The sequence below is a fragment of the Callospermophilus lateralis genome, chromosome 6, assembly GCF_048772815.1.
Source record: "Callospermophilus lateralis isolate mCalLat2 chromosome 6, mCalLat2.hap1, whole genome shotgun sequence".
Taxonomy (NCBI): domain Eukaryota; kingdom Metazoa; phylum Chordata; class Mammalia; order Rodentia; family Sciuridae; genus Callospermophilus; species Callospermophilus lateralis.
The window spans coordinates 145,678,590-145,705,428 of NC_135310.1; the positions used below are offsets into that span (position 1 = coordinate 145,678,590).

General features: G+C 34.3%; 1 protein-coding gene across 4 annotated transcripts; it reads right to left on the reverse strand.

Annotated features, from left to right (window-relative positions):
- Positions 1-3,559: 3,559 nt before the first annotated feature.
- On the reverse strand, positions 3,560-26,075 carry Slc35b3 (solute carrier family 35 member B3). 4 transcript variants are annotated; one of them, XM_076859179.1, is made up of 10 exons: positions 25,920-26,075; positions 20,299-20,589; positions 18,198-18,319; positions 14,842-14,996; positions 13,258-13,365; positions 10,929-11,026; positions 8,702-8,794; positions 8,215-8,326; positions 6,147-6,216; positions 3,560-4,125 (listed from the first exon to the last, which is right to left on the reverse strand). In XM_076859179.1, the coding sequence occupies exons 2-10, from the start codon at positions 20,497-20,499 to the stop codon at positions 3,975-3,977; spliced, it is 1,110 nt and encodes a 369-aa protein (XP_076715294.1). In that variant the 5' UTR covers positions 20,500-20,589; positions 25,920-26,075; the 3' UTR covers positions 3,560-3,974. The 4 variants fall into 4 exon arrangements, with proteins under 4 accessions (XP_076715294.1, XP_076715293.1, XP_076715295.1 ...); XM_076859178.2 differs by having other exon boundaries at positions 25,993-26,070; XM_076859180.1 differs by lacking the exon at positions 25,920-26,075 and adding an exon at positions 22,321-22,397.
- Positions 26,076-26,839: the final 764 nt, after the last annotated feature.

Below are 26,839 nucleotides of genomic sequence, written 5' to 3' on the forward strand. Positions count from 1 at the left end.
CACCTCTCTGTGGTTGAGCCCATCCCTTGCAGGTAGCACTACTTGAGGGGTCTACCTCTAACACAGCCACCTCCCTCATGCACAGGTGCATCTGGCTGATCAAGAATAACAGGCAGAGAATACTTTTTCACTATACTACTGTATGTCCATTCTCCCAAAGCCTGGTTGGAGAAGAGTCCCCTTTGGTGGGTTGTTAGGTACACCAGCAGGATGGTCTATAAAAGTCCTTGGAAAGTCTTGTCCAGTTTAAGTGTGACAGAGAAGGCAAGTAATCAATGTTATGTCCTTTTAGAGGGCAAACAGTTGCAGGATGTCAATTCTAACCTTCTGGTGTGGTGGGCCGGAAAGGGAATGGTTTCTGGAATAGTGGGTCATCAGAGGCATTAGGGTCCAGGTTCAAAGACACTGACTCAGGCCCATTCTGCCACTTGCTACATGTCAATCTTAGGTACATCATTGATCTTCCTGAAGCCTATTTTTATGTCTGTCAGACACAAATTCTTTCCTGCCTACCTTGTTTTATTTTTATTAATGATATATATACCAGATGACAGAACTAGGAACTCCTACAAGCCATATGAACTGGTGTCATCTCAAATAATCAAAGTTTTAAAGTAAAGTTTTGTAATCTTAAATGATTATAAGTATGGATTAAAAAATGATCTCACCTAATTAGACATAATATGAAACAAGTTTATTGCTAGAACTGAATATTTTATATTTCCATCATTTCATTTTTGTCAGATTTGAAATCTGTATTTAAATTGTAAGCCATTACAAATCTTACTGCTTAAGTTTGAATTCTACCAATTTAAATTGGTAAATGAAAAAAAATTCTAAAATAAAATTGAATATGTTGCAGCCTACAAGCAACATTTATATGTAACTGACTGGTAAATCTGTGAATCAGTAGTATAAACCATTAGGACAAAGAGTTGGAAGAAGTTTCCTTTCCAAAACCAACCTTGGTAAAATGGGAGGTGGGGTTGATTGATTTAGATGAACAGACAGACAGGTGGATTCTAGGAAAAAACAAACAATACCAAAAATCGAGGTTTTGGGGAGACTGAGGCTGTCCTAACTTTGGACTGAAGGCAGAGGAGAGCACAAATGCAGAAGGTAGTTGGAGGGAAACTACCAATAGTTATGCTGGGGTGTCTGATAACTGCAAAACACAACTGAAAAAGTATCTGCCATCGGAAACAGAATGATTAGGACAGGGGGCCCATGATTTACAAGAACCATGGTAAAGACAAGGAAAAATACTGGCATAAAACCAAGAAGTCAAAAAAAAAAAAAAAATTCAAGTGGAAATACTAGGTATAAATATATAATTGAAATATCAAAAATACCACCACAATGAATGGAATGAGGCAGGGTGAACAGATGCAGAACAGAGCAGTGCAACTAAAGACAGGAATGAGAGACTTCCCAGAAGTAGCAAGACAGCAGAAATGGAAACCATGACAGGGCAGCTCAGAAATATAGAGATAAAAGTAGAATCAGCAACATGAAGAGGAATGGGGAAAGAAAGGGAATAGTCAATTAAATGTTCTTGAAACTTTGTAAAGCAACAAGTCCTCAGAATTACAAAGAGGCACACAAAATACTACCTGTGTTTCACTTCTGTAAGAATTTGCACACTGCTAAGAAATAAGTTAACAAAATAATTTAACGTAAGGAAGATTAATGTGTAGAATTTCAGTGTATGTCTGTGACTTACTATTCTCACTAGTCCCCTGACCTTGTGTCAATGATGCCACTGCAAATATTTGTTTCTATTATTTTTCTAAATCCAGCAATAATTCCTTGTGGCTTTTAGACAGTAAAGGTTACTTGCTTTTATAAATATTTTCTGGCTACAGATTCAAAAATATTTTTTATACCTTTATTTTATTTCTTCATTTTTATGTGGTGCTGAGGATCAAACCCAGCACCTTGCATGTGCTAGGCAAGCGCTCTACCATTGAGCCACAACCCCAGCCTCTCAAAAAATATTCTTTGTAATTAAGATATACATTAACAAACTTTTTCAGAACATATGAAAAAAATCAGTTCCCAGATGTTCAAATCAATTCCTAAATGCTTACCTCCTTTCCTTAGAGGCTGGACTGATAGCATGTGGCTCAAAGATCCAATTCTATGGTCTTTCTAGCATGGCCAGCTTCAGCCCTGAAACTCCCTAGGGGATGATCATGAATACTAACACCTTCATCACTTGAGGAATTCCAAGGATTTAGAGGTTGTCTCCCAGGAATAAGGGATAATCTGCCCAGTCAAATCCCTCATTGTACAACATGGTCTTAATGAGAATTATGGCTAGGCCAGTTTATCGGTCAAATCTGAACCCACAGGAATTGACTGGTTCCATTTAAGATATGAAAACTTAAAAATGATTCCCACAATATTTAACAAATGGGACACATAAAAACCAAAGCAGAATTCCTTGTGCTAGATACTTCCATCACCACAGACTATATTGAAAATGAAGGTAAATATAATTTGGGGGGGAGGGCGAAGGATACCAGGGATTAAACTCATGGACCACTGGGCCATATCCCCAATCCTATTTTGCATTTTATTTAGAGACAGGGTCTTACTGAGTTGCTTAGCACCTTGCTTTTACTGAGGCTGACTTTGAACTCATGTTCCTCCTGCCTCAGCCTCCCCAGCTGCTGGGGTTACAGGTGTGCATCACCATGCCTGGCTAGAATTTTTAATTGTGGAAGCAATTCCAAAAATTAATGTATAAAAGGGTCAAAATCTTTAGGAGTTTAAAAACTAAGTGAACAACATCGCTATCATAAGAAAGTTTATGTCACCCCAAATTCATGTGTTAAAATCCTACCTTGTAATGTGATACATTAGGAGGAGGTGGACTCTGGGAGGTGATTTAGTCATGAGGGCAGAAAGCACTGGTGAAGGGATTAGCACCTACCATATGAGGACACAACAAGAAGGCACCATTGAAGGATCAGGAAGCAGCCCTCATCATATAACAAATCTGCTAGTATCTTGCTCTTAGGCTGCCCAGAATCTAGAATTGTGAGAAATTCTGGGTGTTTATAAGTTATCTGGTGTTTGGTATTTTATGGTATCTTTTTAGTAGCCTGAATGGACTGAGAGAAAATATTGCCCAAGTTTGCTAAATCTACTTGTATTTCTTAAATTTATCCTACTTCATCTTTGAATTTCCAAATTACATCTTACTTTTACGAGATAAACTAGAAAATTTCATTATTTTATAATAACTTAAGACATTTCTTTCCTTTCAATTAATCATTCATTCTGTACTTCTTTTGTAAAGAGTAGCAAATTATTTGTGTGATGCAAACTTACATGACTCAGGATGATGACTGCTTTTACTATCTTGCCTATATCCTACATAAAACTTAAGGCATGTTTTCTCGAAAGAATATTCTCATAAGAGACCGACCAAGGTTTTAAAGCTCATGTTAAATCTTATTACAACTTTCACTTCTGTCTTTATAACAAAATTCTATTAACATATTCCTTTTAAAAATCATAAGATTATTTTATTTATAATGAATGTTATTCTCTCCAGACTTTAAATCATAAGTTACTCTTATAACAGAGAATCAATTTAAATACCACCAAAATGGAATGAAGACAAAACAATGTGCTATTACATATCAGTGTTTGGTATTCATAATGACATCCAAAAAGTCTTGTATCATAGTCCATTTCCAGCAAACTTCTCAAGAAACTGCTAGGGAGTAGTCAGTCCTTCATGTAGACATTTTATTGCAAGGTGTGCTAGATGTGGTTCTTGACTGCATCAGAAGTCAGTCAAACAGGTGCTCTGAAGAACAGCTGATACCACAACACTATTCATATGCAATCCATCCAGAAATGCAAAGCATGCCTTCAGATCCTTTGGTTGTTTTTATCACAGTCCTTTTGGAAAGTTGATTGATTGTTCCCTTAAAATTCTAAACAGGACAAATCAGTACCTATACAGTTTGTGCCAACGTCCTTGACTTTCTTACAATCACTGACTTGTTTATCAGATCATATGGTGAGGGTAGTCTTATTTTATCCATATTTTTGCTGTAAACATTGAGAAATATGCCAACGACAACTAATAAACCAGACCATACATACCTAAATGAAAGAAATAAGGAAAAAAGAATATTAAACTTCACAAGGTAATAATTTTTGTTAACAAAAGAATTTGATAATCAGTCTACAATATTTCTTCAATGAAATAAATTTTTTGGTATTAGAGGCCTGTGATAACAGTATGAAAATACATAGTATTCTTATATCTGATTAGCTTGAATTCCATATCTTTTATGATATAAAAAATACCAAGTATCATATGCAATGAGGTTCATCTGAACTTTGTGGATAATAGCATAGAGTACTACTATCACCAAAGTATTAAGACTATGCTTAAAATATTGAGTATATAAATCTACTAAAGGCCATCTTGGGAATTCAACTCCACAGTACAACCAGCTATTCCAGTTGTACAGAATACAAAAGGATAAAAAGGGACATGTAAGCATAATTTAATTACTATAATGTACACCTAGCCCATGCAGAAAGGAAAATCAATTTATTATCAATTTAATAATCTGTTAAACACTGATGGAAACTTATTTTAGGGTTACCTTTAAAGTTCTGTATCAAGTATTCATGATGCTATTTTCAAACAAATATCACTCAAAAAAGAGAACAGTAAGCAATTTCACAAAAAGCCACAAACTAAGTCACTAGGACACAACTTACAGAGTACTTCTCTACTTTAAATCCTTTGTGAAAAAGGCCATAAATAAACAAGTAGTTTTTAAAAGCACATACTGTAAATATGTAATTATTAATTTGTACCAGGGCATTAGGTAATCCCTTAATGTCAACAGTGTACACATTCATATAGGAAATAGGGTCACATTTGCACTGGGCTCTGTTTTGGCAATTTAAATATACGAAATGACAAATTTGAAATAACAAATTATAAACATTTCTAAAACAGAAAAAGACACATTAATAAGAGGTCAAAATGAAAACAATTCCTTATAGAGCATAACAGGAAAAAAATCCCACATTAATTTACTGTAAAAACCACCACCAAAAAAAAAAAAAAAAAAAATCCAACCCATTCAATAAATGGGCTAAGAAGCTGACCAGACACTTCTTATAAGAAGATATACATTTAATTAACAAACATATGAAAAAAAAATGTTCAACATCTCTAGTAGTTAAAAAAATGCAAATCAAAACTACTATAAGATTTCATCTTACACCAGTCAGAATGGCAGTTATCAAGAATACAGACAATAAGTGTTAGAGAGGATGTGGGGGAATGCGGATACTCATACATTAATGGTGGGACTGCAAACTGGTGCTACCAATATGGAAAGCAGTATGGAGATTCCTTAGAAAACTTGGAATGGAACTACCACTTGACCCAGCTATCTCACTCCTCAGTCTATACTCAAAGGACTTAAAATCAGCATATTATAGTAACATAGCCATATCAATGTTTACAGCAGTCTCAATTCACAATAGCTAAACTGTGGAACCAAACTAGATGCTTTTCAATAGATGAATGATAAAGAAACTGTTCTACACAATAAAATATTACTCAATATTAAAAGAGAATAAAATTATTCTCTTTTAATTCGCAGTTAAATGGATGGAGTTGGAGAATATCATGCTTAGTGAAGTAAGCCAATCCCCAAAAACCAAAGGCCTAATGTTCTCTCTGATAAGTGGATGCTGATCAACAATGGTGAGAGGGGCATGGGAAAAATAGAGGAACTCTGATTGGGCAAAGGGGAGAAAGAAATGGGGAGGGGGTATAGGGGCAGGAAACATGGTGGAATTACCGTAAGTATGTGTATGACTGCACATATGGTGTGATGCTACATCGTATACAACCAGAGAAATGAAAAGTTGTGCCACAATTGTGTACAATGAATCAAAACGCATTCTGCTGTCATATATACCTAATTAAAATAAATAAATTAATTAAAAAATAAAATAAAACCTTTAGAGCGAAACAAAATCAATACATTTTCTGCAAAAAAGGTAAAAAAGTTGAAAATAAGGATATTTAAGAAGAAATGTGAAATGATATCTAAAAATAGAGAAATTTGTTGCAATTAAAAAGTACTTACTGAAATGTGAATGGTTTAGCAAAGAATATAAAGGAAAGTACAATGGTCATTGCTTTTCTTCCTGTTGTCACTGTAGGAGTAAAAAATTGATTAGAAAGTGCCTCTTAGCATGGTAACATTTTGGAAGTCATCTGTATTCAACAAATATTTATAGCCAGCTACATGCCAGAATCTCTGTGAGGTGCCAGGAACAATGCAAAGCAAAAACCAAACAACCGGCAGGCCCTGTTCCTGCTATTGTGTTTATGGCTTTGTGGGGAAGCATGAATATTTAATACAGTGAAATGCTAAAGGACAGCTGTAGGAAGTGTGCAGCGGACGCTATGGTACTGTGGAGCCCCACCATCCCTTAAACACAGTTCAGTAGAATAGAATGGCTTTCTCTCCTAAGGAGGATGTGATTAGGTAGAGTGGGCTTCTTTGTTAAAAATAGAAAAGGACATAAAACTATTTTAAAAACGGTGATCTCTGGATAAGACTGAATAATTTTTACAATCCTCTTTACATGTCTGTATTAACTTTTCCCTGTCCTTCTAGGGGTTACAGCTGGAAGTGTGCCATAAGGCTGAAACCTTTTTCCCTCGTCCCAGGCAGAGGTAGGCACTGCACACATCTGCATTGCAGCCTTTCCTCCATGTCGCAGAGCCAGCTGCTGTCAGCCCATGTGCTGTAGTTTCTCCCCTTCCTCATCCTTGGATCCCCACACTCAAGTCTGCTGGCACTCAATATTCAAGGCATGACTGAATGAACACTAAATGAAGAAACTTACGGCAACATGTGCCAGGGCTTTATTTCCAGGATCTATTTTTGGTAAAAGAACCTGTTTTTAGCTCGTATAATTCTAGTCTCTCCTTCATGTAAGTGTGGTCATGTGATTAGGCTGTGGCTAGTTAAACTTGAACAGAAGTAATGTTTCTAGAAATACAATTTTTGAAAGAAATTTCCATAAAGAGATAGGTGTAGCTTTCATCTTCCCTTACTCCATCCCACTGCCTGGAGGGAGAATGAAGACGGCCCAGAAGATAGATGGAGACTGGATTATGGATAACCATGGAGTTACTACATGTGCTTGGGAGGCAGTGCAGAATATGGTCAAGAGCACTGGCATGGAGCCAGATGACCTTGATTGGAACCTTGTCTCTACATGAGTATCAGACAAGTCAACTTTCCTGTGCCTCAGTTTGCCCATTTTATGTTCCATAAAATGGAACAATAATAGAGCCTACTTTTTTAGGACTGTTGCAAAAATTAAAATAATTAATAGACATAAGATATCTAGAATGGTTTCTCAATATAATAAGGGCTGTGTGTGTAGTAGGTATTATTTATGACCACCTCCTGATTTCACAGAACAGGAAAAAAACAAAACTGTCTTCACTGTTAAGATAAGGGCTGCATTTCAGTTCTGGCAAATGACAAGCATATCCAGTTACTGACTCCCCTCATGTAACCAGACCATTCCGCTAAAACAAGAAATACAAGCTTCCTTCCTCTAGAGTGCCAAGCAAAGTCCTGGCACTGAGCAGGTGCATAAGTATTATCAGTGAAGAAAGAAAGACCTTGTTGTACTAGAAAAGATACAAGTGAAAGGTTTAAAAGCTTGGTTTAAATTGAACCTATCATATTTGAAAGGCAAGGAAACTGGAATTTCAGTAATAAGTTAAAAGTGTATAAAGGTAATATTTTCTTTGAAGGTATTCATCCCATTATATTTTTTACAGCAAATTCTTTTAATGCATTTAAAAGTTACTATTTGGATAAGTGCATACATTTCTCTTTAAAATTTAGCCTTTAGGGCTTGGGGTGTAGCTTAATGGTAAGAGTGCTTGCCCAGCAGGTAAGACCATGGGTTTGATCCCTAGCACCACAAAAAAGAAAAAAAAAATGTTTTAAATTTGAAAACAAGAAATTAAATTGAAATATCAATTGCTTTAGAATAATAATTTTAAGAAATTATTAAGTCAAATAATAAACTGGTGTAACAGAACAACTTTTTTGTCTTTTGGAAACAGCATCAGAGAAAACATAAATGCTTACTTCATTATCTAAGCAAATAAATCCCTCCTACCTGTTACAGCAACAAGTGCACCAAAAATTTTAATCAAAGCCAGAACAAAAGAAATTCCAAAGTATCCAGTGAGGGAAAAAAGGAATGCATAACCATAGGTCTGAATTGGATTCTGCAACAAATAAAAAAGCCTGTTAAAAAAATACAAAACCTGACATATTACAAATGAACTAAAACCACAGATTTTAATTAACTTCTTAAGCAATAATAAGCCACTCAACAATGCAGTCAAGCAAACATTATTTAGTTTTGATTAAATGGAAAAATAATGATGAAATTAAAAATTCTCAACTTCTACATTATGATCTGCTTAAAAATTAAATAATAGGGTATAGCAAAGATAAATAAATTCAAATATCATTTCATTTCTTATCTACAATATTATATTAGAGGAGTTATCAAATTATACCAACAATAGCCTTTTTAAATTAGGAGAATTAAGATTATAGAAAAAATTTTTATTTAAAAAAATGAAATTAGTATTTACCTTTGAACAAAATGTTACTGCAGGGCTTAATCCACTAGTGCATGTCAATCCCAATAATATGTACACAAAACCAATTGAATATGAATATAAAACCTAGAATAGATAAAGTGGGAAAGAGCACTATCAAATCAAAATAGAAAATTGAGGGTTTTAAGTAGAGTTCAGTTAATTTATTTAAGTTTGCAAAACAAAACCTTTGTAGTAGTATCATTCCCATTTGGCCCAACTCTCTGGAAATGATGGTTGATCCTAATGGAATATAAGTACACTACAAGTTATCTTATGTACCAAATAACAGCACTACAAATCCTTTCTTATACATGTACATAATTATTTCTTTTTTTTTGCCTAGTTTAATTACTGAATACAAACCAGATTTAATGTTAGCATTGTAAAAATATATACAATCAAAATGAAACCCTTAAAGTTACTTATAGAACACGAAAAGAACCCCAAACATTACGTTTACAAGAGATATTAATATATATTGAAAATAAGCAGTACAAGGCATAATCTATTGCTTAATTTCCCTACTAACCATTTTATCTCTGTTTATTACAGTCCTCATAAATAGTCTCAGGTACTGCTCCAAATGAATTCCTCCACAGATTTCTCACAACCAACATATGCTATAAGTGGTTTTTTTTTTTTTTTTTGGTACTGGGGATTGAACCTAGGGATGCTTAACCACTGAACCACATCCCCAGGCCTTTTTTATATTTTATTAAACACACAATCTTGCTAAGTTGCTGAGGCTGGCTTTGAACTCACAATCCTTCTGTCTCAGCCTCCCAAGCCACTGGGATTACAGGTGTGTCCATCATGCCTGGTTGCAACAGGTGTTCTTAGTCTATTGTTCCTCACTAATTTGCAAATGAAATTATTAAAACTTAGAGATGTATTTTCCCAAATATGAGGTAGTAAAGTTAGGATATGAACTAAGGCTATCAGAGTTTAACATCTTAACCACTACATTTTATTAACTTTCTAACCACCTACAGTTCCATAATTCCCTCTTAGGACATCTTTTTTCTTACTTAGAAAAAGTAGTGATAATGATCAAGAAAATTATCGATCAAGAATAAAGTTACTATATTACTAGGATGTACTTAAAGATGCACCAGTCTGTGCTGAGAAAGTAACAGCAAAGAATACTCCTTTATATCCATAATGTGATGCATTCTGTCTATGAAGGTTGTTGGTTATAAGATTAATGTTCTCTCTCTCTCTCTCTCCCCCACCCAGATATAAAACCAGTTAGAAGATACATTGAAAGAAAAGAAAGTATTTACAATAACAACAGCAAAAGAAACCCTAACAATAACTTTAATAAGAACTGTGTTGGATTTATATGATAGAAATGTTAAGTTCTAATAGACATTAAAAAAAACAACAACACTTGAATAAAAGAAAGTCATACCTTATTCTTGGACTGAAAGAATCAAGTGTACAGATGCCATTCTCCCTAAATTAATTTATAATTCAATGCCATACCAATCACAATACCAATGGGATTTCTAGTTTTTTTAGGGGGGAGTATGGACACCCAAGAATTACTATTGGTAGTAATGTTCTGAAAAAGAAAAGGAACAATGCTGGCTAGTCCTAACAGATGGCAAAGGTATGGTAAAGCTGCTGTTGTTATATGTACTGATGCAGAAATAAATTCAAGTGAAATCTATTGTACATTAGAATATGACATTATAAAGAAGGCATTTAAAATAAGCTGGAAAGTGGCCTTATTTGATAAATGTAACTGGAACAAAAGAGTAGTCATGAAAGAAAAATATTTTTAGAGTCTTGGACTGAATTAGAATTTAACAAAAAAAGGAAATCATAATACCAGACAACATGGTAAAATATTTAAAATCTTAAAGTTAGGAAAATTCCCAGCCAGAAGTCAAAGATAAATTGGACCATATAAAAATTATAAACTTTTACATGGAAAATAACACTAAATACAAAGCAGGGAATAAAATGACATGACAAAGGGTTCTATAAATGGATAAAAAAACTATAAATCAATGAGAAAAAAATGATTAAATATACAGGCAGCTGTTAGTAGTGGTAGTGGTAGTTTTTCTTTTTACCTTCCTATAATGCCTGACTGATTACTTTAGGAAAACAATGATAAATTAGTTTAAAAATGCATGGCAAGTCCTTGATATAAGCACATTACCATTTTTTAATCTGTCTGACACGAAGGAAAAAGCACTTGAGTATTTACCATTTCAGAATTAGAAGCATTGTGCAGTTTCATAGCTTTCTCTTGAACATTTCCAATGACAGCATCTGCACACAGTGCCAGGGAAATAAGCATGACACCTTCAAGAAGGTAAAAGAAACAGTCTCCTTACTTAAATACACAGACCATAATCAAGTTCTAGCAGACGTTAAATAGACTAAAAAGCAAAGGCAGGTTTTCAATCACACCTGCTCTGTAAAGCTAAATATTCTTATCCACAATCAGATGCAATAAGCACACAGGTGAAAATATTAAAACAAACAAAAGTCACACTAATGCTGTTATTATTGCATTTCAACATTAATTAAGAGTTTCACTGTCACTGTAGATTATATGTTTGATAAAACTTACTGTATTAAGGAAGAAGTTCTAGCTTTATTATTTACTGCCTAGTCATACATTTTTATGTACCAAACTTGATGCTGAATGCTCTTTTACTGGTTTCAAATATTGAAAGACATGGGTTTTTGAGGATCTTCAAAGGAATTTCCTACCTCCTAAAAGGCTATTCAAAGATAATCCCCAAAATATTCCAAATAATGGCAATAACATGAAAACACTTCAATTGTATTCTAAGGGGAATATTTTAAAGAAAATTTTTATTTGAGCAAGTCTGGATGTTTATACTATTCCTTTCAAAGTTTTTTCTTTAATAGCCACTTTATCACATCTTCTTTAGGTAATACACTCTACAAAGATCAGAGAAGGGATAAACACTCATCAATTATTCTTCATGAAGTATGGCTGGGTTCTAATTCTCTTCAAAAATATGCAGCTGAAACTTAGGAGGGGCTAGCACCAGAGGTACAATGAGAAGTTATGGTGCCACAGGAGCCCCACCTCCCATTCCTTCACTGCATGTGGCTTCACACCCATTACTCCCTCATCTTAATACCCCTTCCCACTAGCTCTGTGTGAGGCAACTTATCATTATCCTATTCTATGGGTAATTTACTCATGGTTGTTTATTTTTAAATAATTCAAAAAGAATTTGAATCTACAACTCTCATTACAAATTATGTACCTTTTTAAACATTGCCTTTTCCTAAATAATAAAAAAATCAATTCCTGCTGATTTCATAATCTTTAGAGTTTTTGATTTGTGAAAATTAAGCATTCCTTGAAAAATATAGACTATAACAAGAACAGCTGTAATTCACAGCATTCTCTTAAATGAGCAGTGAGTGCTTATAATCAAGTATAAAGAGCAGATGGAGTAGGTCCTACCAGACTCTTGTGGGTGTTTTGAGAGGCAGAACTGTTTACATTGAAATCCATTCACTCAGCCTGGCCAGCCAGGGCATTGAGGAAAACTTGACAACTGGTAATATGTCTTGATTCTTAGGAAAATACATATTTTTTTCATTATGTGAAAGTTTATTATTTTTTCTCAGAAACAATTACACTTTATACTTGGTGATGTTATTACTTTTTTGCTCTTCTCTGAGTTTCTTCGAAGACCTAGACACTTTAAATAGTCTGTCAAGTTAGGAGATGATACTAAATTAGTATTATTAGTAAAATTATTTCAATAATTTTAGTGCAGCACTGTATATACAATAAACCCCAATAATACCACGAAACAATTTATCTGAAAGGTAAACTAGAATAAGAACAGGATACCCACACTTATTTTTTGTTCATATTTTTGCACATCCTATAAAAATTTTTCTGCTTTTGACAAATCTAACTTTAATTTGTAAAATTTTACATAGCACACTAAAGAGAAAACTTTTTGGTAGAAAATTTAAGCACTTTCAGGTAATACTCATATATACATTACATACTTTAATATTAAAGTACAGCATATCTTTCCCCTTTAGCACAAACGTTGACAATAAATGCACAAGTTTCAAAGTTTTTTTGTTTGTTTGTTTGATGGTGCTGGAGATTGAACCCAGGACTTCTTGTATGCTAAGTGCTCCACAACCTGAGCTACATCTTCAGTCCTCAGTTTTTTTTGTTTGTTTGTTTTGTTTTTTTTTTAATGAGAGTAGAAACAATGACTACTGTATTTCCCCTATTACTCATGTGCACAGTTATAATTCAGCAGGTAAAAAATTAATCTAACCTACATTTGATCATCAAAGATTTTGACTGGGCAGCCTCATTATGTTGAAATAAAAGGTACTACAAAAACTTACATTTCCAGAGCTGTGATATTTTTACTATAGCCTATAAAAGTCTAAAGGCCTTATGTTAGATATGTGAATCACAGATGTTATACCATCATTTAAAATCCTTGTGAAATTTTAGAAGTTCTTAGTCTAAACCAAAATGCCAATAAAATCTAGAATTATAAATTCCTTACCTGTCAGATTGAAGTTAGGTGCAATTGTGCTGTCAGCAAGGGTAAACCAGATGAGGCCTAGGCTCATGCATAAGGCAGCAGAGACATCTGCAACATTATACCGCTTTCCTATACAAAACAAAGGTAAGCCCACCTCATTATGAGAATATTCATCAAGCCTAATGTTAGACCTATGTGCTTAACCCAATAGAACTGGGATCTGTTTTTTAATATCCAATGCCAAAAATATGAAGAACACTTAGATCCAGGGATGAGACAGTCACAGAAGGGCTTCTGACGATTAAATGATCAATGGGCACAGCATGTCTTTAAGTTAGAAATGGAATCCTACATCATCTGTTATGATAGTGAATAAAATACACATGGTCATATATTGCTTAATGGCGAGGATATGTTCTGAGAAACCCATCTTTAGGTAATTACATTGCTGTACAAATATTATAGAGTATACTTACACAGACTACGACAGTTATAATTTCCCTGGGCAATACTATCATATGTGACCACCTTCCTATGTGGTACAATGTTGACTGAAACATCTAATGTAGTACATGACTGTATATTGGTGAACACTGACAAGAATAATGTACATTTGAAAGTATTAAAAATTTTTTGTAGAAATGAGTGTTTTTAATGGATTTATATTAAAAGGCAAGATTTTCTTGTTTATAAATACCATGAGATATTCACATTTAATAAAATGAAATGTAGTATATTTTTTAAGGATTATAAGTAATATTATATGTGCCTCATCAGGTTAAGTGTGATTTGATTTTTTTTAAGCATAGAGTTGAATTTATTCAAATGAGAAAAAAAGAGACAGCTCCAGAAGGGTGGGGAGGGGACCCAACAGGGACTGCCAAAGTGTGATTTTTTAATATGGATTGAAGTAAATTTTTCCCACATGAACCACTGCCCTATGATGATATGTCAAGTTGCTATAAAACACACTTTCATTGTATAAGGCTTATTGGGAAGGCGTTGAAGGAATAAAATAAAAATGTTGCTATATATGACATTTAGTGATACAGAAACAATTATTGAAACATGAATATTCCTCATGACAGCTAACAGGTAGAACAACTTGATATACTGCTAGATGCTGTGGATCCTCTTCTCCTCATATTTTCATGTTTTTTAAACTTAGCTGGGGCTCCAAGACATCAGTAAGTTAGCAGGGTTAGTAACCCACTCAGACTAAGCCTTATTTTAATATGACAATTATCCACTGTACAATGGTTGAGTGTGGGCTCTGAAGAGTAGAATAAAAGAATTGAGAAAAGGAACTTTCCAGGTACTTCTGAGCTAAATCTTCAATATGTGAATACAGTATTGCTAGAAATGCCTAAATTTCAAAGTAAAATTTTTTTCTCTCAAATCCAAATTATTGATTCCAGATGAGGTATATCAGAGAAGTATCTATGTTTTTATAATACCTTACTTTTGTAAGATACCCTTATAACTGTTAGGATACCTAGATACTCGCTAAAGTATGATAGATGCTTACTTAGTGTTTTCCTAATGCTAGATGCTATAACATGTCCTACTGGTTTCAAATAGTATGAAAATATATCATTACTATACCTTGAATAAAAACTCCTCCTAGCATAACAGGAATCAATTTGCAGCACTTGAAGATGACTTGGGTGGGATAATTCAGGTAGCCCAAGGAAGTGTTTGATAACCCCATAGTACCCACTGTTAGAAAAGCTATTATCATGTAGGTTTTTCCTGGTATTCTGTAAAAGACAATTTTTAAAACCTTCATTTTGGGGACCCAATTCATACTACTTTGCTTTTCGAATTTCTGGTTAATATTTCTGTAAATATGAGTAAAAATATCACTACTCTTAAAGTTGAAACACTTATATAAAAGAACACTGACAAAATAACAATTTGCTTTTATTATAACTAATCATAAATGAGGACTCTCAACTATGTAAAAAGTTACTGAGATTCTTACTAAAGGTATAAACATTGATCAAAAGGTTTTAAACAGTATTTCTAGCTACAGTTAAAAACAATATTGACTAAATTTAGAAAAAGAAATTGCTTTAAAAAATATTAGCCTCTATAATGTAAAAGGCACCTAAAATAATTTCAACAAAAATTTAACTTCTAAACTGTTGTTCTGTTGTTTCCTAATGTTTCCATCTAGCATTAGGAAAAAATTATCTATCCGTTCTGCTAGCATAAACCTAAGCAGAATTTCTTAGGGAAAAAAGTGCATGAGCTTTAAAATTCTAGACATGATTTTTATTATACTATCTTATAAATCAACTCCCTGTGTTCTATAAAATGTCACAACAATCTGACTCTCTGATCTCAAAATCTTTTAATTTTCGGCTCTATCTAAATTTCCTAAAGGAGATTCCTTATTAGCATCTTTAGAATTTCAAGTCATTATTGTGACCCTATGCTCACACTGACTAGATATTTAATGGTCTAAAATAATAATGTTGTACACTGGTGTTAGAAACACAATGAGTCACTATTCACATAATTTGATAATGCTACATACTTAAGTGTAATTTCCCTTTTGAAATTTGTGATTATGTTTTAACAAAAGCAACAACAATCCCTCATATCTTTTATATAGTCAGACATAAGGTAAAATAATTAACTAGGAAAACTTAATTACAATTTATCACATCTACATTTCAATTTTGAGACCTTTCCCAGGTAAGTACTAATACAGTAATTAATATTTAAATCCACTGGAAATAACGTGATATGCTCATATACAATAGAGTACCCCAAAACATTTTCACACTGTCCGTAAACTTCATTGCCCTAATCAGTGAAGATATATAGTGAAAGTTTCCCTGGTAATGATACAAATCAAATTTCCTCAGACATCACAAAAACAGTGGTAGTGGCCAGAAAATTAAAGTTCAAGTCAAAAAATTTACAAGATTAGAAAAGCAGTATAGCACAGGTAGAAAGAAAAAGAGCCTGAAACCCAGGAGACCTGAAAATCTCAGCAAGTCTGTAGGTCTTTGTTTTCTCATACACAAAATAAGGAAGTTGGCTTTTTACCAAAAAGTTGGCTTTTTGCCTCTAGAATTCTCATTGTATTTTATTTAATACCTCAATTACTTACTTCTTTAGAAGTAGTGTCAAAACTATAACAAAAACAACAACAAAAACCTCTCAAAACTGATTTGACAGATCTCCTTTGTTAAAAAAAAATCAAAGTAATTAAAAATGGAATTAATCTTTGGTGAAAAATAATAAGAGGCATATATAGGGTGCTACAGTTTATGACTTGTGTTAGCACACATTATCACATTTGATTCCCAATAAAATTGAGAATTTCAGTGACTTCCCTGAGGTTTTGCCAGAGCTAATAAGCAGCAGCACCAAAATGATTCAAACCCATGTTTTCTAACTTCAAATCCTGTTCTCTTTCCTATACACAGCTATTTACATTAATATTGGGGGGGGGAATACAACCCTAAGCAAACAGTTTAGCTAATTAAAGGTTTAAAAAACATACTACTATAATATTAATTAATACATGATTGGGCGTATTTTCATTGTATCTTCTTTAATGACAGTTTTTAAAATTTAAAATGCCTCAGAAGGAAAAAGTTTCAATTCAAAATTACATTTAAGTCTATAAATTCTTCTCCCAGATTCTTTCACTTATGTTTAAATCAAATTATCTTTTAAAAACACATCATGGTCATATGGTTTAAAGGTTGAGATAAACATGGCCCACTCCCATCTCATCTAGGTAGCTAATGGGAGGTGTTTCCTTCTGATATTTGACAGGAGATACATCATCTTTGTGTAACTTTTCACTTAACAAATATGGCATTATTGTCTTTTTTACCTTAGAAGCAACTGGAGGCCCAAGAGTTTGCAATAGGTAACAAATCTTCAGGTTTCCTTACTATTAGTCTTGATAGATATATTTCATTGTTTTTTATTCTATCATTTATGGCTATATGTTATGATTTCAGAGCATGAAAATAAGGAAGATGATATTCTCAGACTCAAATATTTTTATTTTACTATAACAGTTTATTGGCAGTAAAGAGTTTGGCAGGCAAAACTGAATATATGAAGAAACTTGTGTCACAGATTCTTCCAGGAAGAATCTTATGTCACAGAATTAAATACTTAAAATTGTACAGTTACCATCACACAAACTTCAAAATCATTTTTTTTTTGTTAAAAAAAGCTATGAAAATTTTTTCAATTAAAAAAATTTTCACTTTACTGAAGGATTAAACATTTACATGAAAGAAGACAGAATGCCCATATTATATTCTTTATTGTATTTGAACTGCACAACAGATATGTGAAATCAATATTAGGGTGTGATAATAAAGAAATGACCACTCTTCTTACATTTATCAAAATTTCACAAATTCCTAACCATCTTCTATTCATAATCAGAGACTATTTCCATGCATGTTGTTAAAAATGCCATAAATTTTTCAATTCTAGATGTTTGTTAATTTGAAAAATATTATCAAACCAGCCACTTAGATTTTAACAAAAAGTAATGAAGTATGTTTTTCTAATGTTTAAGAGTGAAAATCTTAGCTACTGGATGTTCCATGGCCATTTTAGTTGGATATATCCCACAAAACATTAACTTCACATTTTAAAAATCACTACAAAAACAGATATTTCACTCCATTACTTCCATGTCAGCTGCACCCTAAACCTTCCTGTAATTATACTTATTTTAGTGAACTTTATAAAAATATACATATTTCTGTTCAAAAAGATATATTTTACCATAAGTTGAGCATCAGTGTATAAAGAAAACATTATATTAAGCTGATTATACTGATAACAATTCATGATTAGATAACATTAATAGGAAATATACATTTCATGCATATTTAACAAGCTAAATTTTTTCTAAAAGAAGATTCAACTAATACTAGTGAACTTAACTAACAAAAAACCAAGCTACATACCTTCTCCTTTTATCCTGAATAAGCTGAAGTTCTATTAGGCCAAATATGGAGTAAAATGCAAATTGCACTAAAGTAAGGTACCAGCCATAGGACTTAAAACCCTCCACTGAAAATATTAATTCCTGTCAAAAGACATATGGATACTGTTAAGTTCAAGTGGATAGACCAACTTACTCTTGTTAAATTCTCATAAAAACAACATTTTAAAAGAAATCAAGCTATAGTCCCCCACCCCATAGTACCTCAGAGAAGTCAGAAATTAGTTCTCCCCAAGAATTGACCCTACATACCCAAGTATGAAAATCAGCAGAAAATACAAAGCAACATGATGTGCTTCTTTATTTAAGCAAATACACACCACAATTAAAAGTTGCCCAAAACAATGAAAGAGGTGACTAACTCAAGAACGTATAAAGAACAGATTTCACTAGAAGTCTATCATCTTAGGGCTATTCTACAGAAACATAGTTCAAATCAATAATATAATTTTTCAGAATTTTTGTGCCCCAGATTATGTACAACTTTTCCCTAAACACAGTATTATATCATAAAGTCACATTTACATCATTTATTAGAAAGTCATTTTAACAAGTCATTAAGAGTTATTTTACTGAAATTATCTGGCTTAATTTTAAATGAATAAATCAAACTGCCTACCTTATGTGCAGGTGTGTATGTATGTATATGTCACATTAGCAAACCTCAACCATTTTCCTTGAACTATTTCAATGCCTGATTATACACAAGAGCTAAGAACAATGTCAATTTCACAAAGCAAAAGAGGTAAAACTACAAATGAAATTTGCAGTGGTTTTTCCAATTTAAAACTCTGCACGCACTGGTTATTAACGAAAATATTTAATCATTAATCAAATATGAAAAATGCATCTAATGAAATTGTAAGGTGAATTTCTAATTCATTTTCCTTTGCTATAAGTACCTTTGGTGCCAAGCTACTTGTTAACAATGGAATACTGAAGGATAAAAAAATTTCAACAAGAAATTCCAATCTTTATTTTTAACTCTTACTCATAATGATGTCTTAAGTTATATCATCTTCTAATAGGAAATCAATTGTAAATATTAATATTTTTAGTTCATGTTTTGGTTTACATTAATATTCTTCATGGCAGTCTCTTAGTTAGCTAAATAAGTCAAAATTCTACCTTCTTTATTTACATTTATCTTTATAATTCATCTATATAAAACAATGAAAAAGTAATATTTTTGAAATCACTCTTTATTTATTAGTACTAATGTATGCCAGAAATACTGTTTTCAGAAAACATCATTCCTTTTCTTGAATTACAAAGCTTCTCTCACTTTATGGAGTTGTATTAAAAATCTAAATCACTAAAGGATAAAAACATTCATTAATTAAATGGCCATTAATAACACTGATTCCCACTATAACATTTTTACCAGCTAGGAACCTCACTCATCCAGCCCATGTTTTTGAAAGTCAGAGATTTGCTGCTGGCCAAATGTATAGAACTATCCTAAAATACAATGCAAATACAAAACAAACTATTGCAATGTTAGTTAGAAGTGTTCTGTATAAACAAAAATCACAGATAAGATTCTGGCAAAGTGGAATTAGAGAAAATACAAGTTAAAATGAAAAGTATTTGACTATTAAAACATTAAAAGGACTTGTCTATTATAGATGAATTAAAATATCATGATCTATTTTTGTAAAAAGGACTTTTATTGTTGAGCCCAAAGAATTGAGAATTGTGCTACAATTTTATTGGAAAATTATGTTCCCAGGTATCACATATATTTGAAATTTTCTTCTTTTTAAAAACTAACACAGGGCTGCAAATATCTACATTTTGTTGAATATTTAAAAACATATTTTCATAATTTAAATTTTTCAAGATTATCATCTTCCCTCCCCACTTAAAATAATTTACTCTGAAACTCTGTTTTCACTAACCCTTTCAAGAAGTCTGTTTGTATTACTCTATGAAAAATTCAAATTTATAAATCAACTGGTAAACTCTTAGTAAAAATATCTCAGACAAAATTTTTAGTAAGTGCTAATACTGAAATTAACTGCTATAAATGATTAACATATTACAAACAAATAACTATTTACCTGCAAATATCCATAAATTAGGTAAAATACAAAAACTCCAGCAACACATATGAAAAACTGAGTAAGTTTGTTAAATTTGCTGAGATTTATGCCAAGTACTATAATGTCATCAATTGACTTAATGTGTGGTGACATTGTTTGGGTTTTGGATGGCACAGTGATAGAGATGTATTTTCTGGAGTTGTTAAACTTGAGGTCCATTGTTCTTATTTTGCTGCATTCAGGGCTTCCAGAGTTATCTCTGTTGGTTTGCTGTATTTCGTTTAATTCTTCTGTTTGCTGTGCCAAGTCCTAGAGAAGGAAATATGCAATTAAAGTAAAACATTTATATCATAAAGTATTGCTCCAAATACTAATCTAAACTATAAAACTGTGTAGATGAGGCTAATTCTGTGGATGTACTATCTTAACTTCTCAATTACAGCCTCTTAACAACCAAAAACACCACAGCTAACTGCCAATTTATCAAGTATAAACTTGAGAGAGCAACTGCATCACTAAATTGGATATAGACCACACTCATTCCATAGCAACAAACCAAAAGCTAATCTGTTTTGTTAAAGAATTAAGCAGGAGGTTACGGTTTCATATCTAGTAAGTAGATAACTTTTAGAATGTACAATAGTGTAAGCATAACATTCTCAACATTAAAGTTAATCTTTACTTGGAGAACAGTAAAGAATAAGTGGTGTTCCTTTAAATACTAGAACAACTGTAAAATCTATTTGCCAGTAACATTTTAAAAGTCGCCCAACTGTAAGTTGCTTAAAAAGCTAATTTACCAGAGACTGTAGAATGAATAATATGTTTTAGTAATAACATTTCTTAGGCTAAAATAAAATATATATTTTTTTCTTTTGGAGATCATTTTAATTTTAAAAGTCTCCGGGGTGTAAAAGGCTGGAAAACATGTCATCTTTTGTCAGTCTTTGGGGGAAAAAAGTATGAGGCATCATGGAAGACTGTCAATTTCTCTTTGGATTTCAATAAACTGAAACTTAAATTCCATGTAAAGGTTGAAGAGACTCAAGATTTAATGACAATTAAAGATTAGAGCACATTTATGAGGAAAAACCTTTTTTCTAGAAAAGACTATTATGATTCCAGTGAGAATGAAAATATATACACCAAGGGCTGAAGAGATAAGTATAATTTTGACAATGAGCTTCACTTGGAAATCTTTTAATAGAAACTGTTGGTTTAAAATAGTAAGAATTAGTGTTGCCTCTATGATCATTCCCAATTTACTGATTCACAAAGATGAACTAGGCCCTAATTCAAATGAGGGCTGAGGCTCTGAATATAACTTGTAGCTAAGAACACTTCAGTCACCAAAACACTTTATTTTATACCATCTGTGCTATGTTTTTAAACAGAGAATGTGCAGTTTTACAAAGTTTTGCTTTGTTTCTTTGTCTTTATTTTTTTCTTCCTTTACTTTGTTCTTTTTCTCAGTTATGTTTCAATCATTGCTCTCTCTCAATTAAGAATTTTTACACGGTCTTGTAGGATAACCTTGAGATGTGATTGTCTTTATAAACTGCTTTAAATTATTTTCTCTAATGAATCCTGCTTTTATATGTAATTATAACGCACCAAGTAAAAAAGTAAACAGATAAAAGAAAGACCAGTAGAATAAAGAAAGGGACTGGGGAAGGAAGGGAAATGGGAAGTACTGGGAAATGAAATGCAGCAAGATTTTTTAATGTGCAAATATAAATATATCACAATGAACCCCATTGTTATGTATAATTATAATGTACTAATAAAAACATAATACAAATAAGTTATCTTCATTAAACATTTCATCAAACCTGTGCTTGAATAAAAAACAAAAAATTTTAACTATTTGCTATGTATAAGCATGGGCAAAGAGCACCAGTTAAAAATATCTGGCAGAACATAAGCTTCTAAGCTCCCTTTCTCTCACTTCTTTCAATAAAGCCTAAACCAATATTTCATTCTTGAAAAACATCATGGACTTTCAAATAATCTTGCCCTCTGGTCATGATGTCCTTTTACCTGGTCTCCTTTCTCTGGGTCAGGTTTTGAAGTTCAGCTTTAATGTCTCCTTCGTGACACCCTCCCTAACTCCCACAGTTGGGAAGAGACAGATGAAAGAGAAGATTATTCTTGTAGTCTCTGCATCCAATAATTGGATAAAGCAAATAAACTGGTCCTTCCGTTTACAGAAATTCTTACAGAATTTGGAGAAACACATGTATAGAATAAAGCTTATATAAAATCTCATTCCTGCTTTTCTTCATATCAAAATACTTCTCCAGAAGGTAAACTTCTCTCAAAGTCACCTTCTTCTGTGATGTATGTAATTCAGCAAAATGCCAAGCACATGAATACAATTCTAACTAATACTTCTCAGAAAGCAGTATAGCACTGTGCTTTAATTTAGACAGATCTGAATTCAAGATTGGGTTTTGCTATGTATTAGCTAGGGAGTCTTGGGCAAATTATTTAACCTTTCTGAGCTTTAAGTTCTGTACCTCTAAGAAGGGAATAGGGCGGGATAAGTGTTAAAAATATGGTTACCATAGGATTTTTGCCGTGACCATGTGAAATAAATGTAAAAGTCTTTAGTACATGGTATGATAGTACATGTATGTTAGTGATTGTTGTGGTTTAGATGTGGTATCCCCCAATAGTTCACGAGACAATGTGAAGTTTGGAGGAGAAATGATCGAATCATCTTAATCTAATCAGATGATTAATCCATGATGGAATTAACTGAACATTAACTGGAGGCAGGTGGGGTGTGGCTGGACCAAGTGGTTTCTTGGGGGCAAAGCTATGGGGTATATATTTTGTTCTGGAGAGTGGAATCTCTCTCAGCTTCCTGATGTCAACTGTTTCCCTCTGCCCCACACTTCTACCATGATGTTCTCCTCACCTTGAGCCCCAAGGAATGGAGCCAGCCAGAATACTATGGATGAAGAGCTCTGAAACCAGGATCCCTAAACAAACCTTTTCTCCTCTACAATTGTTTTGGTTGGGTTCTTTAAGTCACAGCAGCAAAAAGGCCGACTAAAACAGTGATAATTATTCAACTACTTAGAAATACCATTGGTGTGGTCTCTTGTGCTTAAGCTGATTCACTCTTTGATGTGCAACTGGAAATATGGATCTGTATTTCTTACCTAGACCTCTCTCCAAATGCTTCTTTGATATCTCAGTGAAATTCTACTGTTACCATATATTAAACATGGCCTAATATGAACTTATTTTCCCCTGAAAACAAATCTTTTCTTCTTCCTATATTCCCAATATCATGTAATGTTACTTAGCATGAAACATAAACTCAAAGTCCAGGAGTTACCTTAAGATTCTTTCCTATTCCTCACATTTACACCCTGCAAAGATTCTTATTGACTCTACATCCACAAGTATATCTAAAATATTTGATGTTACCATCAAATAGCCATTTTCTCCAGATTAGATTGTGTATAATCTCCTCATCTTTCACATTGATGAACTCGAAATTTGGCCATGCTGCAACTTTGATTAAGACCTTGTACATTAAAAACTAATTGCTGTTCTAGATCTTTACAGCATGGTTTATGTACATGTAATATGTAAACATAATTTACAAATGTCTAAATCATAATGGCATGACTTTTGTGTGTGCTTTTCCTTCAAAAATATGAGTTCCTTAAGAAATGATGTTGCTTACACAGGGTGTTCAAGCATATAACAAAAATATCAGATATTAAATGAAGGACTCTCTTGCACTTTAGTAACCATCATTGAATCAACAGTATTCTGCTCCATTTCATCATTTTAGCTCTCCCAACATATTTCTTTACAACCTCAGAACTGCCGATCTCGGCCACATATGCAGTTAAATTCCTCCAGCACTATTCTTTCTAAGCATGAACAAAAAGACCAACATCTCTCCTGAATTTTCCACAAAGCACCTGAAATGAACATGAAAATAAGTTTCTTTCCCTTTCTTGCTTGATGCATCAGTACCACCAAACCTACCCTTTAAATGCTTTGCCTTTAGAATGTAGTTTTGTGTTATTAATCTGCACACCGCTGATCAGAATGCATGACCGATGAAGGTCTCTTTCAGCATGATTTATATACCTGTAATGATGCCCAAGGTTTGCCATTTCCCTTCCATTTAAAACATTAAGGACTGATATAAACTAACATCTAAAGAAATTGAGCCTGTCTTTGTGAAACAGGAATTAAAAATAGTTTTCAAATTAAACAAACAATATTTGGCTTTGCCTTAGAACTTCACAATAACCCATGAAACTAAAATAGAAAAGAAAACCACAAGTGTGAATCACTGCCTGAGTTCTCTTCCTAAACTCAAAATAGATATCTACCTTTAGTTCCTTGAAGGCACAAATAACAGCTAAAATGGAATTAAAAGGTAGCATCTCTAGTACATATTGGATATTTCAAAATTATAAAGTGATGGTGTTGACTTATAATGACCTAAGGAAATAAAAATTAGTTATTTCTTAATCTCTCTTTTCTAATCTGAAAGACTCCCACTACAAAAAAAAAAAAAAAAAAAGAAAAAGAAAAAGAAAAAGAAAGGGGGTGGGGTGGGGTAGCACGTAAGGAAAAATCTGTCATTACTATGCAAGTAACCTGAGAAACATGACTCCGTATTTTGCCACACTTGATGTTAGAAATAAAAGTGTAATTTTCCCTGATTAACTGCACTGTATATCAACCACGGCCTATGGAGTACCAAAAAACAAAATAAGATTCTGTCTCATTTCTTTTTACACACTTCATTATACAAAGTTCGAGAAACGGTGCCAATTTGTTACTTTTTTTTTCCCCCAAGGGAAAATGCTAAAATTAGGATTTTATGTATTAATTAAGTACAAATAATACTACCTAAATTATATTCAAATGCAATTGCAACCTCTTCCAAGTTTCAAATTGTCACGACAATTTTATTTTTTCAAAACCCGTTGGATTTTCTAGATACAGGGAAACCTACTACTGCATAAGAAATGCAGATGCCCAATAGCTTAAAAAATTCTGTGAGTGCACCAAATGATTCCCCCTTCTACTTTCAACATTCCTTTGAAAGAAAAACAGAGGAAGTAGCAAATCAGTTGCAAAGACTGGAGGAACTTGCAGAACTTCTAGTAACATAAACTCAATAGCATGGCAAGAACAGTCAGTCACCTTCCCGGGAAAGGGAAATGGGCATCAGAGAACCGTGGAGTCCCCCCAAAACATGGAACCCGGAAGTGATTCTTAAGTGCAAAAGGTCCTGGGGAAAAGCAGGAGCCTGACAGTCCTGCAGAGGCCGACAGGTGCACAGCCCGGAGAGCCCCGGGGCTGGCCTCCTCCCAGGGAGTTCAAGGTGGCCTGAAGGCATTCCCGCCAGCCCCAAGGGGGTAACGGGTGTGGGAGAAACAGGTGCTCCTCCCTGGAAACCGTGCGGGAGGTGTCGGCTCCTTTTTTAAAAAGGAAGTTATCTGCTCCCGTCATCCCGACCGCATCCGCTCCTAGAAAGCTCCTTCAGCTAGGGGGACACCCGCAATGTCTAAGGTCTTTGAGGGATAGAGATTCTGGGTCCCAAACACCAGAAGGGCGCCGGGGGCACGCCCACCCCAAAACTGGCTCGTCACCTGGGTGACCTTAGCCCGGACAACGCCTCGGCCAGACGAAACGTCGCCCCCTCCCCAAGTCGGTCGCCATCACCTCCTCTTCCTCCGCTTCCTCTCCTACTTCTGGACTTTCCACAGCCGCTGCGGCCTCCCCGGAAGGCGCTCTCATCACCGGCACCCACGCGCCACTTCCGCTTATGTGTCCTTGCGCGCGTGCGCAGGAGCGCGACCCCGCCCCCTCCAGGCCCGGGGCCGACGTCGACGCGCGCGCCGTCGCCTCCGGCGCTTGCTCTGTGTGTTTCGGAGCGTGGGACGCGCTCAGCCGTGGAGGGCCGGGCCAGTGAGAGGACAGCTCTGTAGCAGGTCCACTGAGAACACTATCAGTGTCCCGAGTTTTTCCGGGTCCAGGCGTCGCCGGTGTGCTCAGGCCTCTGAGTGCCCGCTGGGGAGGCGACTTCCGCGTGGGTGGCCGTGGACTGAAATTTGAGAAGGCGGCCACGTGGAGGATGTTGGACCCGGATTTAAAGATCCTTGGGTTCTCCTCCCCGCACCCGGTCTCAGGGAGGTGATGCGGCGGTGCAGCGCCCGGGACGCACCTGCCTTTTCAATGGGGTGGGTGGAAGGAAACTTGATTTCTGATCTTGTGATTCAGCTTGTAGCTACAGCCCCGGAGTTTCTCGGGACCTGTCAAACTCGCCACTGTTCTGATTGCTTCTTAACCCTGGAAACGTAAGGCCACGTCTATACTCCCCAAGGTGCACTGAAGTACAAAGATGGGATTGGTGATGAGTGGTTTCTAGATTAACAGTGATGTAAAAAGAAAAAAGAAAAAAAAAATGACCCTAAGGAAGAGGGTCCGTGTTTGAGAGCTTGGGTCAGGTGCCAAGAAAGGGATGGATTGGATGAATATAAATGTCAGAATCCAGTCAGTTGTGTAAACT